The 17,901-nt window shown below is 38.2% G+C and overlaps 1 protein-coding gene across 1 annotated transcript in view; it reads right to left on the bottom strand.

The window, feature by feature from the left end:
* LOC108687018 overlaps positions 1-1,752 on the bottom strand; it is a 40,447-nt gene extending 38,695 nt beyond the window's left edge. The window contains exon 1 of the mRNA XM_018192597.1: positions 59-1,752. Coding sequence (XP_018048086.1) covers positions 59-1,752 — 1,694 coding nt within the window. The remainder of the gene's footprint in view (positions 1-58) is intronic.
* Between the last annotated feature and the right edge of the window lie 16,149 nt (positions 1,753-17,901).

Below are 17,901 nucleotides of genomic sequence, written 5' to 3'. Positions count from 1 at the left end.
TATATATATTATATATATATATATATGTTTTTATATTTTCTTAGAAGTAAAAGCATACCTTTTCTCTGGCAGCTTGGCACCCGCGCCGGAATCTCCCGATGTTCTTCCGCCCGAGTGACTGGAGTCCAGCGTGCCATCGAGCTCCATGGCCTGTTGAAGATTCGTCAGACTCTTGTAACGTATGTTGAAGAGCGGCGAACCACCCTTGTAACCCGGCGGCGTTTCTTTCAAGGGCGATGCGCTCTTCTGCCTCATTAGCGGTCGCCCGCGCTGAGTGCCGCTGTTCTTCACATAGAGCTTCGCCAATGGTGGCTTCTCCACCCGCGGCTGCGGCGCTTCCTTGACCGCACGTCTAGTTCGCTTCTCCGCTTGAATCTTCTTCGTCGGTATCGTCTCAATCGGTGGTGGTTCCGGTCGATCGTCCAATAAAGGCGTGATCGTCACCGTTACCGGCGTCAACGGTGGAGTCAAACCTCCCTGGCCCGCGGCGAGAGGACTCTCGTAAGGCGACCTGACGCTCTTCGGCAACGGCGCAAAGCCGCGCACGTAATCATATATCTGATCGATTTCGTCGTACTCTTCCGTACAAGCTGATGACGGTGGTACTCTGTTCTCATCTCGGTATCCAGAATGTCCGGAGGACGGCTGATGCCCGTTGCTGTGATAGTGATGATGATGATGATGGTGGCTAGCGCTGCTGTTTCTATGATGGCTCAATGGTGTGTGATCCGAGTTTGTCGATGGTCTTCTGAGGAAGCCTGAGCTACTCCTCGTCTGCCTGGAGGGCTTGCTCTCGCCCAGACGACCGTCCAACACATGCGCCCGATCAGCCACATCGGCAACCAGACGGGAGGCGCGTTCCACCAACCTCGTGAACTCCTGCATCGACCTGAGTGCCTCCTCGTTTCGCGCCTTCACCAGCTTGAGCGGCGCCGCGAGCGGCAGCGCAACAGCCGCACCTTCCCTCTGCAGCGGCAAAGCGAATACGTGCTCCTCCTCGAAAGTCGACAGCAGCCTCAACTCGGGCACAAATTGTGACGACGACTTGAGTCCTCGCGGCGGTTGGCCATGTACCAGTCTCACGGTGAGTGGCAGACGTTTACTGAGGAGCGCCTTGGCGGTGTGCACGCCGCTGATGTTGTCCTCGCGAGCCAGGGCGCTGAAACGTCCACGTTGATCCATTCCAAGCAAAACGCTGTCGCCGTGACAATCGACGCAACGCAAAAACCGGCCGCGACCGGGTAAGGCCACTTCACCGGCAGTAACGATCGTCTCGCCGGCCGCGAGGGTCCTCGTACCCTCCGGTACCACGATACCTGACTCGTCGTCCACCCGACAGGCGATGCCGCGCACGGTCTCGCGCACCAGAGCACCCTCCTCCGGACATCTTCGCGATAACTCGTTCACCGACTCGATGCCGCGCACCGCTCGGCCTTCCTCGCTTAGGATCTCGAAGTAGCCCGCGTATGAGTCCGGTATCGCCAGTCTGGGCCCCACACCGACCACCCGGCGGCCCTCCTTGATCTTCACCGCCTGCGCCACGATTTTACGCCGACGGCCGGCCGATATCAGCAACGCGGTGCTCTGCAAACTGGGTGCTGGTAGAGTCGGCACGCCCAGACCACCATACTGGCCCTTCGTGATCTTGATCACGGCTGGTAGACGGTACTTGGAGACGAACTCACGCAGGTACGTCGCCTCCTCGGCCCAGCGTGCCGCTGCGACGACGATCTGACCGTCGGTCGCAGCCATCGCGGTCGCTCGGCCGGCACGACGCCTCCGCGATCCCGCGTCCCCCCGCGCGAGATCGGGCCCGAGAGACAGGGCCCCAACGATCAGGCCCCCAACGATACCTGAACGCTACTGCTGCTCTTGCTGCCCGCGTGGCGCGCCTCTATGCTCCATCTGCAAGCAAGAGAACGATCGCGCTTTAAATACTTTGCGTGACGTACTTGTTTGGGTGTGTATGATAATGAAGACGCATGCGTATGCGAAGCGAGTACGGTTCTTGGAAAATATTGCAATTTAATCTCTAATTTGCTGATAACTTTCGAAGATATTTTCTTCCGTTCGATTAAAATATTGAAATTAAAAACGCATTTCACATAGAATATCACATAAAGAAATCTACGCGTAGATTCTCTTAACATATAGATTATAAAACGCAGAGTATGTATATAATTTAGTTCTATCCATACTCTACTTGCTCATCCATAATAATATAGATGATAATGATAATTAATCCTGAAGCTTCTGTTAGTAGAGCTCGTATACTAACTAATCTCTGTTGCGAAAATATGAAAGGTGCCCGCCTTTACCATGTTAATTTCGACAGACGAATGCCTGCCTTTCGGCACCGCTCGCCATTTCCCCACCCGTTTGATGCACTTTTAATGCATCCTTTCCCACGTGGAGCACAGTTGCGCACTATTGCGGTTCTGTGAAGCATCCTGCGCCCGCGCGAGAGCTAATGCCGATCCATAGCTATAATATACGCAATGACCCGTCTTGTCATTAGTCAAGTTCCAATTATGGACCGGTTTCATAATTTCCGTAGCAAGGGCAGTCACCACTCGAAACTACGAATGGCAGGTAATCAGTACCGCGGGCAGTGCCTATGCATCGTCGTTGCCTTTCCTGAAAATCATCATTCGCGAAAAAGAGATGCGAAACGATCATGAGAAAACTTCATGAGAAGCAAAATAAAATGCATTTATCAACACTGTTTCAGATATTAGAGAAGCAATGATAATCCAATCCTTTAATTAAGTAATATTTTATTATTTTTACTTTCGTATGTATTAAAATGTAAATCAATCCATTTTTGTGGTTGCTTAATTTCAAAATAAATATCGTCTATTAACGTATATATTTAGTAAATAATAAATTAAATTTGAGTCAAATTTAATATAATGTTCTTGAGTTGAATTGTTTAACTTCACTATTTCAGTTAAATTAATAATATATTAAGTAAGAGCAGTGGCGATGTATAAAAAATACGTTTAAAAATGACTCATATTTATAGGTATTTATAATTTGACATTATAAATTTAACAGTAAAGATAAAGGCATAAAAAATAATATTTCTTCTGTGCAAGACATAATCAGTCATAATGTAATCACAATTCAAACAGAAGAAAATAGTTCGTGAAACATATACTATGATTAAGACAAAAAATCGTGATCTCATTTTGCAAGTAGTGGAAAGAATGGATTGGGTAAGAATGCAATTCGCAGTAATAACAGGATACCAGATATTTATGGAGCAACACGACGCGATGTTCGTATAGCCCGGAACTTTGTTGTAAGTTATCTACTAAACAAAATAGACATGATGCGCTTGCTGGATGGGTGTGCCTATGATTGTTTCTCCAAAGAGAATCTCGTCCGAGGAAAATAACGGTCATGATTCTGATCGTCGCACTACGATCTCCGGTATCACAAATAAGCGGTTTCACGCTTGCTTAGATCAACACGGAAATGTCAGTGGACGGTGACAAAAAGATCGTCCTGAGAATTTCTATTACCACAATGATCCGTAAAATATAAGAGGTTTATACACCTTTTATTATATATGTATAATGTTTATTATATATTATATATTTTTATTACATATGATGGTTGTAATAATTTACAGTGTAGCAGACCAAATAATAGGACATTGCATTTATAAGATGAAGCAGATGTGAAATGTAGGAAGCAGATGAAGTATATAGATTGAAGCAAATAAAGTATGTAAAATGTAGGAAATGGAGAAATTTCATACACATAGATTTTTATCGAACTGTACACGGAAAGAACGATTTTGCTGAAATATCTAAAAATTGAACTAATATAGATAGAGATCTGATAATAATTTTCTTAATCCATAAAAATATTTGTGTAGAAAATTTAAACATTGTGAGCAAAATTTTTCATATTCTAGCAATTAGCTTGAATGTCCTACATAATTATTTTAATAGTTTAAAGGTATTTTAATAGTATTTTCAAATCTATATCTAGCCAAACTTTCAAATACTTTAACAAAACTTATTAACAAAATCGTTTTTTTCCGTGTACAATGTCATACTTTGGTAAAAAACACTATTAAGTTACAACAAAAGATTGTAAGAAAATCTTAATAAAAGTTTACTGAAATACTTTTAGTTCTGATAAATGGCTGCATGATTCGAAATAATTGTGCTAACTTTGAAGTTTGACGAGACTCGCTTGAAGTAATTCATAACTGCGATAGCTTACGGTTATTACGTTACATTAAGACAATATCTATATGCGCCCGACGAAACATTGTTGCCCATTACCTAACGAAGCGCATGCATAGATGTACGTGGGATGGGCGTGTCGACGATTGTTTCGGATTTCTCCAAAGAAGAGATCTCGTTGGAAGAAAATAACGATCGTGACTCGACACCTGGCGAGCATCAACTCGGTGGTCTGGATTAAACGATTTCACGAACCAATCGCTTTTACATCGACGCGAAAATTCCAACACGCCGCAGTCAGAATCCTGAATAACAGATCCTATCTGTTATTCACATTTTCTCTTTTTCATAAAATAAGTTATGCAAAAATGAATGAACCCATAATATTATAGAACAAATGAAATTAAAAATACTAGATTTTTTAAATGAAAAAACCAATATTATTTTTAAATTTTGCGAATTAATGGATTTTGTACAACATTTAAGAAGGTTCTCGCGCTACTTCCTAATCAATAGACAGTTTATTCACAATAATACGTAAAACAATTAAAATAATGGAATAAAAAATTATTAACAATATCTTCTTCCATCATACATAATTCCATCATACATAATTATTGTTAATTTTATATGTTATTAAATAAATATTTTTAAAATGACAATAAAAGTTGTAAGATGCTCATTTAATGTATACGCATCATCCATTTGACATATATTCTAGCTTTTTTCATTGAAGAATTTAAATTTCTTGTAAATTCTTATAAATTGCTGTACAGTTTAAATTTTACGAGAACTTAAGTATTTACTTTATAACGATTTTTAAATTGCTGTATTATACGCAAGTCAATTTAAAAAGAATAGCTACAGAACAAGGTTATACCTCCAGCTTGTAATGTAAAATTCTATAAATTTAGAATTAGATATTTTCAAAATGGTACGGTAAAAGTCAATGAAATTTTTTCTAGATATTATTGACATTTATATTATATGTATATTATAGACTTGTCTTATATTTAACGCGAGAACTTCCTTAATTCATAAAGAAAATCATGTATGTGATCTTTATGAGAACCAATCGTAGTGATGCAATTAACAAAAGAATTTCAAGTTTAAAATTTCTCATTATAATTATAACTATAATCTATAGATACCGCGTTTCTTGTAAAATAATTGCGAACATAATGTCGCAGTCACTATGTTTAAATCCCGTTTAATAACTAATAATGAGAAGATAAGATTGACCAATATTTTTTTCTAAGGATAAATTTACTATTTTTTCTCGTGCAAACCGGCTTCTATAATCACAAAAGCGGTAGATGGATTAATTTTGTTTACGGTAAACCGTGCAACGGCGCTGCGCATAAGCTCCTTCAAGATGGGCCGCAGACAGTGCGAGATAAGAACGAGGTGACCAATGACCCGGGGCTTCGTGACAGGCGCGCCTCTAGGAAGTTATTCGACATACTACTTCGTTCACCCCTCGCTTCTCTTTCTTTCTCTTCAAATACTTTCTTGGCGTGAACGTGCGCGTGAACTTCCGCGGTGCACATCTGAGTGCAAGCGGTTCTTATTATGAGATCGGCCAAACGATGATGTAATTAATGTGAAACTTAGTATCCACTATTGGGTCGAAGCGAAAGTTTTGCTGGCGAATCAATGCTCTCATCCATGATCGGTGATAGGCGCGATAGTGCTTTTCAATAGATACTTACAAACGATATAATACTTTTATACCTTTTCAGAGAAAACTCGAATTCCTACTGAGGCATTCATTCCCATAGTATATAAATATATTATATTTAATTTATATATTTATTTGTATTGTTGGATATCTTTTTCACGATCTACATCGAAATTCTTATGGTTTTCAAATAAAGATGATAAATAATACATCCAAAAACAAAAATCCTTATGGTTTAACTCTTTCAAACAACATAGCGTTCTAGTATATTATAAATAGGCATTAAAATTTAGTTAGAGTAAATTGTTTCATTAAACGTTCTATTCATCGAAAAAGGAAAACAAATTTCTCGGCCTATGTTCATTTCCGTTTCTGCGAATGAATTCATGAGGAAGCCCTTATTTCTCTGTACTCATACCACGGATTTTTTTCCCCTAAGACCTAAATTAACTTCAAATTGCGAGAGAAGATTCTATCTTTAAGGCATCATCTCTCCGACAGTTCTGGGGCACTCTGCGCGGACGAGTTTCTTGCCGACCCGACAGCTCCTCCGACCGACGTCCGGACGCCGCGCGGTAACATTACGAAAGCGGTCCAGCGGTGCGACCGGCCGGCATAATTGCACGTCACGTGCATATACCTAGGCATAATTAGATTAATGCACCACGAAATTGGATTAAGAAACCGAAGCCGACGGCCCCGATCCTCCGCGCCAGCCCCGCGAAAAGCGCTCAAGGCGGAACACGTTTCTCCCCGAAACGCCATGGGGTTAATTAATCTTCGCCAGAGAGCGGGTGGTAAACGACGCGTCACGTACAAAGACGGAACGCGTATAAATCATTTCGAGTGCACGTCGCGTCGCACGGCGAGGCAGCGAGGCGGCTTCCGCGCGTAAATTGCGAGCGTTAATCGCAGGCCGGTTTAGAGAAGAGCACCAAACCGCTATGGAGAAAACACATCTTGGGAATTTTGCACTAAAGATTCAAAGATTCAAGTCGACATTGCACGACAGTCAGAGATATCTTTAGAAATTCTGGAAAATAACATTTAAATTTCTAACACATCGTAATTTAAAACCTTAATTCTTTTAACTGAAATAACTGCTAAATTAGAGTAGACGTAATAAGAACGAATCACGCATTCCTATAAAGTTGTCACTATCGGTTTAGAAAAAGTAAAGTATAGTTTGAAACATATCGCTCTTTCTCTCTTTTTATTTTTTATTCTTATCTTTATATTTCTTTATTTTTATTTTATAAATATTATTATTTTGAGTATCATCTTTTCATTTTCTTTTTACTTGTCATTTTTATAATCAGAGGACTTATCCATGAATAAACGTCTTTATCTACTATTAATCTATCTAAAATATCGACTTGAAGAGAAATGATAAAATTGAAGAGAAATATTGATATGTTCAATTTTTTTCAATGAAGAAGCTAGGTATTTATAGTTTGTTCTTTTATATTTAAAACTATCTTAAATATAATTTCGAGATGTTGCAAGCCAATCACAGAAACATATTTGCATTTTAAGAAGTTCTTGAAATAAAAACGGACTATAAATACCGGCCTAAGATCAGAAATGCGCAGTCTAGACCTATTATGTTTATGGAAATTAGACAAACAATCGAATCCTCGTAATCAATTTCAGGAGAAACGAAAGGATTGTTCTCAAGAGTCGATGTCCTCGTATCGCCGATTGCAATCGATTTTTGCAGACGGCTCGCATTCCTCAGTGAAGTAGTTACGACTGCGATAAAACGACACGTCGAAGGGTTGTGCAGGCATACCGTCGATCGCGTCGTTACGCATATCGATATATACGCACGATAGTCGCGATTAGAAGCGAAAACAATCGGCGTAGCCGGTGTCGAAATCCCGTCGAGTAGACAAAAGGAGTACGACGGCGCCGTAATCGTTGTCGTCGGTGAAAGCCGCGTAGTGTCGAGTTGCACAGCATATAATTCGAGGGCACATCGATAAATCAGCTGGTGTGCGAAAGAGCAAGATGGGTGGAGGGGTAGGGAAACATCGATCGTTGCGACACGGTTCGTCTATCGGTGGGCGACGACCGGCATACATCGTCATTAAGATCAACGAGCGTCGATAAGTAGCTTGCCGTGCATCCGGTACCGCAATTTACTATATTCTTGAGCGATTTCTTCTATTCCGTTCGTTTTCAAATCGATTTTTTTATCTTCCCGTAACTTTACGTGATCAGACATAGAGATAAATTTGTCTGTAGCTAAACGATCTATAAAATTTTTTCGTGTATTTCGTTAATAATAAATATAATTTATAATTAAATATATTTATTTATCTACATCTCCATATTTATTTAATTACTTGACTTTTAATTATTAGGCGAAAAAAATTGTACGGCTTAATAACTGAGAAAAGGAAAGAATGTTTGATGCAAGAGCATCGCGCGAGAACCGACCATCAAGAATTGTCAGCAATCATTAACCAATTACTCCGATCCGCTTAATCGACAGGCATTTTTCAAGAAGTTTCGAGAGGACCGCGTGCCATCGGAACCGCGCGACATTCTACTCTTTTTTCTCGCTCGACCCTTGACTTGGTCTCTGCATCTTGGCAGCTACCTCCTGCAAACCGTAATAACTTCCTCATGAACGAGCAAGAACGCCACCATCCATCATCCTGTGGCCCACGGTTCTCAACCTTCGATAAGAGACAACGTCTCTTGATTCTGACCTAATAAATGTTTTCCTCACATATATAGTATATCCATTAATTCAAAATCTAAAGATAAGAGAGAGAGAGAGAGAGAGAGAGAGAGAGAGAGAGAGAGAGAGAGAGAACAATAAATAATAAAACACATTTATGATTTATGATGCAAGATATCTTTTAATATTCAAGTGACGAAATATTAGAAGTAATGCTAATTAATATATATCAGACTGCTGCAACGTTTATGAATATATTCGTATTAATGATGTATTTAAAGTATGAGAAATTTTTGGTCAATATTTAAAGAGTCAAATATGATATCTGAGAGCATATTTAACGATGATCATAAAATCCACTGTTTCAAGGTCGAATATCATAAGAATATCGTTTCATGAGTAACCTCCTTAAAATTCTATACCGATCGCTCAAACGTCTCAATAATTACTAATTGGGAATTGATTCGCTTTTAAAAACTGATCGCACGTCGTCCATCTCAGACTCAACTTGTCAATTTCGATTTGGCGATTGTAACAGAATCCCAAATCTCTTCTTTTCATTTTGATTCGTTTTTCCTTTCAAAAACTGCCATCAGATATTTGTCGAATATATTTTTCTTTATATTTTCGACAACACGTAAGATCCATTTTAATGATCAATGCAATTAAAAAAGCGACGTAAATTATATTTTAATATTATCTCATTTGTATGATTACTTATCTCGTTAAAAGTTATTAATTAATTAAAAAAATATGTATACATTTTAAAATTAATTTCCTCAATTTTCATAATTCATAACGACTAAAATAAGAGACTCTAATTTCACATATTCGTCCGCTTATCCGCGTATTTTGCGCGGATAAGCCTCTCATTCCCACTCGCGCTTTCCTACGTTACACCGCGAGATCTTCATCGAGGGAGCGATGATCGCGCAATCTTTTCACGTCTGCTTTCTTCCAGTTCGCTTTCATGGAATGAGCACCGCTTGCAGGGACGAGTACAAATTAATATTAAATTGAATTATAATGACAGTGTTTACCGAGGGGCAACACACAGCCGCGCGCTGCACCGGCAGTCACTATTCGCAATGGATGGCACGAACCCTGCATAACCGCTCCTCTCGTCATATTTTATGCAATGTACATTAACACTGCCATACCGCGGCCGCGTGCTCGTGCATGCACATGTTCGTTAGTAGCCGCTTTTACGCGCTAAGCTAGAATGCAAGCGACACATCGAACGTGCGTTTCTCGTCGCGATGCCGATATACTAAAAGGTTTCATCGTGTCATAATTGACGAAGTTCAAATGGACAAAAGGTATTCTGTACTTTTTCTAAGTAAATAGCTTTCATCTGAACGAGCAATCTTAATATCTTCAAGTTCGCGTTCACAGTTGCTTATGTCTGCCTTTATCGTGTCAAATTCTTAATCGATATTAAGTCGTGATTGGCTGCTTATAACTGTGATGCTTACATTTCCTGTGGATACCTTCTTGTAGATACACAGAACTGAAAACGTATGAACAAAGAGTATTCCGCTCGTATTTTTTTCCTAGCTAAACAGCTTTTATCTGAAAGCGCAATTTGCCCTAATATCTTTAAGTCCACGTTCACGGTTGCCTTTGTCTATCTTTTTCATATCAAGTTCTCAATTGATCGATATAAAATCGTGATTGGCTGCTTACAACTGCAACAACGCTTAGATTCCCTGCGGATACGCAAACTGAACTCTCACCTCATTTGTTCCACAGTACCGTTCTCTTCATCACTGTCAATACGTTGCGAAGTAGCGCACGTGCGCGATCGCTAATAGAAGTATACAAAGTCAGTTGAGATTGTTGAGAAGCCCAGTAGGAAAGTTGGCTATCGCGGACGCGCAGCGATCGACCGCAAAGTCATCGTCGTTGTCGATACACAATCGCTGACAAGTTTTCCAAAACCATTGCGCAAAAAAAAATCTCGATCTGTCAGATCTGTGATGCTGATGGAACTATCGGCCAATTTATTAAATTTCACTTCGACTGTGCGCGACCAAATATGTTTCAGTGACGCAAAGCGATTTTCAAAAGTACAGGACGAGAGTTACACATCGACAATGTGTCATAATGTCATGGAACGATTTTGCTTGATTTGCTACAATTTAACTAGATACAGATTTGAAAATAATTTTATCGAAGCATCAAAATAATTACATAGGAATATGATAGACGCATAGCAATATTTTAACGATGAAATAAAATAAAAATAAAATTTTCAAACACTTATCATTAGAGAGATTATACTTCATTATTCTTTTTGATCGTAAAAATTTAATTGCTTTTAAGTATGTATTTATAGAAATAAAAAAAACAATTCAAGTATCTAATAATTTAGCTAGATATAGATTTAAAAATAATTTTATTAGACATAAAAATAATTATATAGGAATTTTCCAGCAAAAAGTTTTGACATTTCAGCAACCAGTTTGAGCGATCTACAAAATTATTTTTAGATATTTCAGCAAAGCCTTTTCCGTGTACGTAACATATAACAATTCAGAACGAGAACAATGTAATGGGCCGGTTCATTTTAAAAATGCCTCGCGATTGCACGCACCAAGTTTCTTCCAACGAAAAGTTTTGAAGAATAAGAGTAATAATTTACGATTTACTTCCCCCTGCTTTTCAAAAATACAGAGTTAACGACGCGTTACTATCGCGATACTTTGAATATTAGCGGAATAACATAGGTCCGATGCGTTACGAGATCTCAGATAAAACATCTTGATAAGTGTTCCATATCGATTGCACTTTCGAACGCGACCGCGCCAAGATTAGCCGATTAATTCGTGCTTAATGAGCTCATTTACACTATCGTCTAACGACGAGGCGCAAAGGAATACTGCTACTGTAATTACGTCGGGCGGAATCGCAGTCCGTATTCACCGTTGCGCCGAGATTTATAGTATCGCCCGCATTTATTGCACAACACGCGGCCACGCGGCGGCACGCAAGTGCGTAAATCTCGCGCGCGCGCGCGATTCTTTCTCTCCGTGTGCAGACGACACCGCGGTCATCGTAAATAATTACGCCCGTTTCCCGGGATTAATCGAGCGGGCTTAAACGAGAGCACCGGTTCACCTTGATCTTGAAATTAATGGGCACGGGCACATTGTGCGAGAGCACCAATGAGAGCAAGGGGCTTCGATATCGGCGCGCTCGCGGGGAAAGATATCGCGTACGGTTCATTGAATTATGGCATCGCGCCAAGGGTGGGTAGATCCGCCGAGGGGAACACGAAGAATTTAATCACGGTCGGTGTGGTATGTGCGCAATATACGCGAGTAGTGTATCCTCCCCTTACCCCTCCCCCTCTCCCCCACACTCGTTAAAGACGCGTATTAATCCATTATCGTAATTGTGTCCGCGAACGTGATTCTGAAAGCGCTCTTCGCCGCTCTCGCCGATGAAATAGTGTAACGCGTGTTATCGTTCGGTATAAGTCACTCCCGGCGGTGTCTGGAATGTGGCACGAAGTAGAGAATACGAGTTCCTTCTCGCTGGTATTTGTAGGGCACTAGCGTGAAACTATCGTTTCTTTAATCTACTTCGATATCGCTGCGATTATGGCGAATGAGATAATATATTTTGTGCGATAGGTAATTGGTGCTGTTATAATTTGTTCGCGAGACGGAAAAATTTGCAAACGCGTTGCCGCGATGAACAATTCATGCAGCCGCGCTTATTGCACATTTATGTATTTACGATATTCAGAGATAAAGTAAAATGTATAATTTTTACATAAATTAAAGTAAAATGCATTTTCTGCTAATATAACTCTATTACCTCGCGCACTTCAATTATTTAATTAAAATGCTCTTTCAAGTCACGCAAGACTCCACCGTGGGCACTTAGAGTTTAACACGGTGTAAAGTTATCGCCACAAGAATAAAGCGTCTGACGCGGAGTAGGAACAATCGTAATTTCTCTTTCAACCAGAAATATAGGCGGCACAAGGCTCGCCAAGCCGACGACTGTAACGACCAGTCCAGGTTGACATGGGATTGGGTCTCGAAAGCAAGGCTAGGTACGAGCTGAACGGTACGAGTTGACGCTACGAGTCGAATGGTAAAGAGAAACATTCTCCGAGAGGAACTGTGCGAGGGACAGAAACAGCGAGAAAGAGCATTTCGCTTTCAAGTCTATTTCATAACAAAAGCCGCAGCCTTGCTGCGGAGTCTCGAAGTCTGCGGTCGGTGAGGGAGTAGAAAAAGACAAAGAAAGGGGAGGAAAAAAAAAGAAGATCGGTCCGTGCACCGTTGTGCACCGACGTGTATTACGTTTGCAGAATTGTTATCTTTGACCACGCGCCTATTTTCTTCTCGCTTATTCTCTCTTGTGTTCGCTCATAAAATAGCATGTATGCACCTTGATATATTTATACCAGTTTTCCCTTCTCTTCTGAAAATATATGCACACTGAAAGAAAAGATTGATTTGCTGCGGCAAATAGATGGTTAAATATGGCATAATATTTTTTAATTGGTTGTAACAATTTTTGGTTGCGTTAGCCAATCGAAATCCTAACATTGCGAATAGCAATGTTCTATCACAATCAACAATTGGCTGCAGCAACCAAAAATTGGCTGTTGCAACCAATTAAAAATGCTATGTCACATTTAATTTGCTGTAGCAACCAATCTTTTCTTTCAATGCAGTCTTCTATTTTCGGTAATTAGTCTTTTGTCTACAATCTGGATCTTTTTTTGACTCAAGCGAATTTTAATTCTTTCTTATTTTTCAATTTTCATTAAATAAAGGTTTTAATATTTCAGTTAAAAAATTACTTAATAATATAATAGAGATGTTGAAAAATAACTTCAAATTTTTTGAAAGCACAGAAACAGTAAAACAATAGATAGACAAAAAAAACTTGCAGACGAAAGTAAAAATATGATGAAGATGGAGAGTTAATTATTTAATTGCACCTCAGTTTGTATGTGCATAATGATTTCCTTATTATCTTATGTGTCCAATATTACTGTTATTGTTCTGAACATTACAAATCTATTAATTTTAATATGTTTATTTAAATTCCTTAATATCTGTTTAACTTTCATTCTATTTAGAATTCTATTATTATTAAATTCTACTTAGAATTTTATTTATTTATTTTATAATGTTATTTTAATACTATATTTTGTTTCGTCAAAGATTTACTTTGCTAAAGATAAATTGATTATTCAGCACACAAAAAATCGTGCACTGGATCGGATCGAATTCGCGGAGTCTTTGAGCAAAATGATCGCAAGAGCGAAAACAGGGATTTCCTCGTTGTAGACTGATTTGACGATGACGACGTGGTGCAAGAAGTCATTCTCGTTCCTCTCGAGTTGAAGTCTAAACGGCGCAACGATAGGGAACACAAACCAGTCTCAAGTGTCTCGCTTCAATGATCGAAAATAAACACGATTACGTTCTCCGGAGACGTAGTGTTTGTTAATTGCTACCTAACGAGCAAGTTACAAGAAATTACGAGAAAGATAGAAGCGGAAGAAAGAAGAGAGAAAGAGATACTTTATTGTACTTCTCAGAATTAAAAATAGGAGACGAATCGATTGTAGTTTCACGTCTCGGTCATAATCATTCGGAATTTCGTAACGTCGAGGAATGTGAAGATCGGCCTTGCTAGATTTTTTCTAGGAAAGGACAGCTTTTAGAGAATGCATTTCAAATTGTGTGTGGATTCCTCTGAGCAATATTATTGCGATATTATCGCGATTGGAAAGTACACACGTCCTATATTCATATAATTGTGCTTTATCGATCTGTATGGTCCTGATGCCTTTCGCCGATCTATTGAAACCACCACATACGCGACGCGTGATCGTACCTTTCCAAGGTACGTTCTAAATGCAGGAAACGCCATGTAAAGTTAGTCGATTGTGACATTTATGCGTTGCAACATGTTATATTCGTATTACACTCTGTTATTACAGTGAATGCTATACCAATGTTTCTGAGACATAATGTCGCGGTAATAACTAACACTAACTAGAACATTATACTTGTATCTCTTTTAGTAAAATTTCTGTACGCAATAAAACACATTTTCTTAAAATGTGGTCCACTCAAGTTCTCTTTAAAATTTTTTTGTGTTGAATTCTTAACATATCCAAGTGTTAATTTAACATAATGTAATTGCAATTTGAATATTTTAAACTGATATTCAACATTTCTTGTCAAAACAACATAATTTATGAATAAATAAATAAATAACAAAAATAATATTGTAAAATGTTACAAAATCTAAGATAAATAAATAAAATATGTATTAATTTAACATATTCGAAATGCTAATTTTATTGAAAAAATATATTTATATATTTCCACGTTATAAAATCTTATGTTAAATTAACACAAGAGTAGCAGACCATTTAAAAAACATGAAATGTATTAAATTTAACATAAAATTTCGAACAATGTATATAGAGTAATAAAAAAAGTATCTTACCAAACTGGTATAGAAAATTTATGAAACAAATTAATACTTTTACTCTCGCTTAGGGAATTAATAAAAAAGACATTGGCACTTTTTCTATATTCTAATTAAAAATATTTTTAATTAAAAAATATGTGTGTGCCAAGATACATTTCGTTTTTCAATGTCGAATATAATTCATAAAACTTTCCTATTTCCTACTTCCCTGATATTGTTATAATGTATGTTAAGGTCTATTAAGCTGACGCAGCCATTTCAGCACAATCAAACGCAACCTATATCATATTTTTTTGCTAATTTTTTGTTCCATTTTCAATTTTTTTGGTCTAGCCGATTCGCTAAAACCCATAGCTGTATTAGCTTAAGACTAAAGTTAGCATAGCCATAAAAAAAAGTTGCAAATGAAAAATCGCGTTTAATTGTGCTGAAGTTGATTGTGCCAGCTTAATAGATGTTATTGTACTATACATATAATCAGTTTTAATATTGCAAAATTTATGCCAAAGAAATTAATGTGTCGTAAAACGGATGCGGAGGCAAATATGTATGCGTTATATCCTGCTTTACAGATAGATTTAAACCTGTCACCGAGCGTCCGATGTTGATCAAGTTCCTCCGCGGTGCGAAGTACCGATTACATATTATAGAAGAAAAAAATAGGTCATATGACATAAAATACGAATGGAATAGCGAAACTGCACGTAATGTACACCTGAGAGCGGTTTAATGATATAAAAAGGTGTATCGACACCGAATATTAAATCGAATCTCAATGTAGTGATGGCGCCATACGACTTCGCTACTATCCTAATGGATTATTAATGTTAATGTCGGCGGAATGAAAAGGTAGACTGAAATTACACGTTCTAAGCACACATTCCCTAAGGCGCACGGAACATAATTCGTACTTGGCGTATTGGCGATGTTACGATTTCGTTTGGATTGCTTCTCTGCGCACGAAACACTACCTCGTTCTCTCGTTTTGAACTCGCTACTGTGCATTACGCGGCAGAATGCAATATTAATAAAGAAATAGTTCCCAATGAAAACAGCGGTGGGTGTAGAGAGCAAGAAACATGCGTTTAATTAAATAACACATGTATAAATTTCAAATTAAAGAAAGGGACTGTACAAATAACTATAAAAAATAGTTTGTTGCATAATCGAAATTATGTGCTCGTTATAGTGCAATTTGCTTATGCATGTCGCCGATCACCGAGGGACATCTATTTAATTTATTTGATGTTTTATACTCGTAACGTGTACTTGAGGAATTTTAAGAACACGACAACGTATTCTGGGAAAGAGATTAAGTAAGGAATTAAAAAGAATATCCTCTTGCTTAACATGCTCTACGCGTTTCACGGTCCGATTATCATCTTGATCGCGAGGACCCGATCGAATACGCTCGATCGAAGCGAATTCGCAAGCGAATGTGCATGCAAAAAAAAAAGAGGAAGTTCCTCGATGCCTTGATCAGCCAATTAAGGACACGCTAACAGAGTCCGAAACAGAAGGGCCATCTACCTTGTCCTGTCGCGCGTACTTTATTCTGCCCGTCACGCGATTTTTTATGCACCAGCAATGGAATACGCGAAACTCGGGAACATCTTTTTTACTTGCTTACCAAATTTATTTATGTATTTATTTATCGGCCAGAATTTAAAATAAAACAACTTATAAAGCTTATAAAGCATTGATTGATGATTTCACGTTATGTTCTTAATTTATAAATACGATAAACAAATTATATCCTTCATTTGAGACAACAAAATTTAAAAAACAAAGTTTTTCAGAAAATAGGTTTAAATGTTTTGAATCATTAAAATTTATAATATTATTTTTGAAGTACAATTTTGATGTAATAAGTAATTGTACTCATTTTCAGTTGCCAATTGTATATATTGGTTGAAAACTGTACATATAGTTATTATTACTAATACTAATAGTAGTCATAATCATAATTATAGTAATATGAAATTATAGTTATACAAATCATTTTTCTCTCAATGTATTCTCAATCTACTCTCATTTATAAGTGGTTCATACGTAATGATCATTTAATATAAATCTCCGCAATTAAAATGTGCGTTCGTTTCTTCGTTCTGAGAGTTCCGATGTTTCGAATTCTTCGCAGAGATATTTTTTATACTTTTTGCTCAGATACACGCTCGTCTCTTCCGTGGGAAAACTGCAAAGAATCCACCTCCGCAGATCGAATGTAACCGGATGAACAAGCGATATCGGGATCTAATCGAGACGGTCGACTAAACAAATACAGTCTTCCGTGGAATCTTTATTGCCGCTAAAGAATGCCCGAAAGAATACTTTACTCCACATGATAAAAACACTCGGTTAACGAGTCGTTTATACAAAATAGAACGTTTAAAAAGTTTCAATAAAAAAAATTAAATTTTTTCTGAAAATGGCACAATATTTTATGCATAAACATTACATTATATAGGCCACAAAATTCATTTGAATCGAAATGTTTTCAATGGTTTCTGGTTAGCAGAAACTTAAATCTACTTATATCCCAGATTAAAAAAGCCTGAAGGCATTCTTATTATTCACATCGAAAGAGTGATATAATAGTCACTAGGCAATCACTTGTCATGAAAGATAATCGAGAAGGCAATCGAGAAGAAATTCCGTTGTTAATTGATATCCTTAGGCACCACCCGCGTACCGTAATATTTGGAGTTCCGCTTATATAAACATATACATATGTTAACGGTAGAAGCATCGACAATGATGCAGATGAAACAGATAGAACGTGAGTGCGGCGTAATAATCTGGTGCGGTTGTTTTCCAATTTCCGAAGATGCTATCTTCGACTGTGTTACACA

The sequence above is a fragment of the Atta colombica genome, unplaced genomic scaffold, assembly GCF_001594045.1.
Source record: "Atta colombica isolate Treedump-2 unplaced genomic scaffold, Acol1.0 scaffold198, whole genome shotgun sequence".
Classification (NCBI taxonomy): Eukaryota; Metazoa; Arthropoda; class Insecta; order Hymenoptera; family Formicidae; genus Atta; species Atta colombica.
The sequence above is the reverse complement of the archived record's forward strand: the minus strand, read 5'-3'. Positions and strand labels throughout refer to the sequence as shown.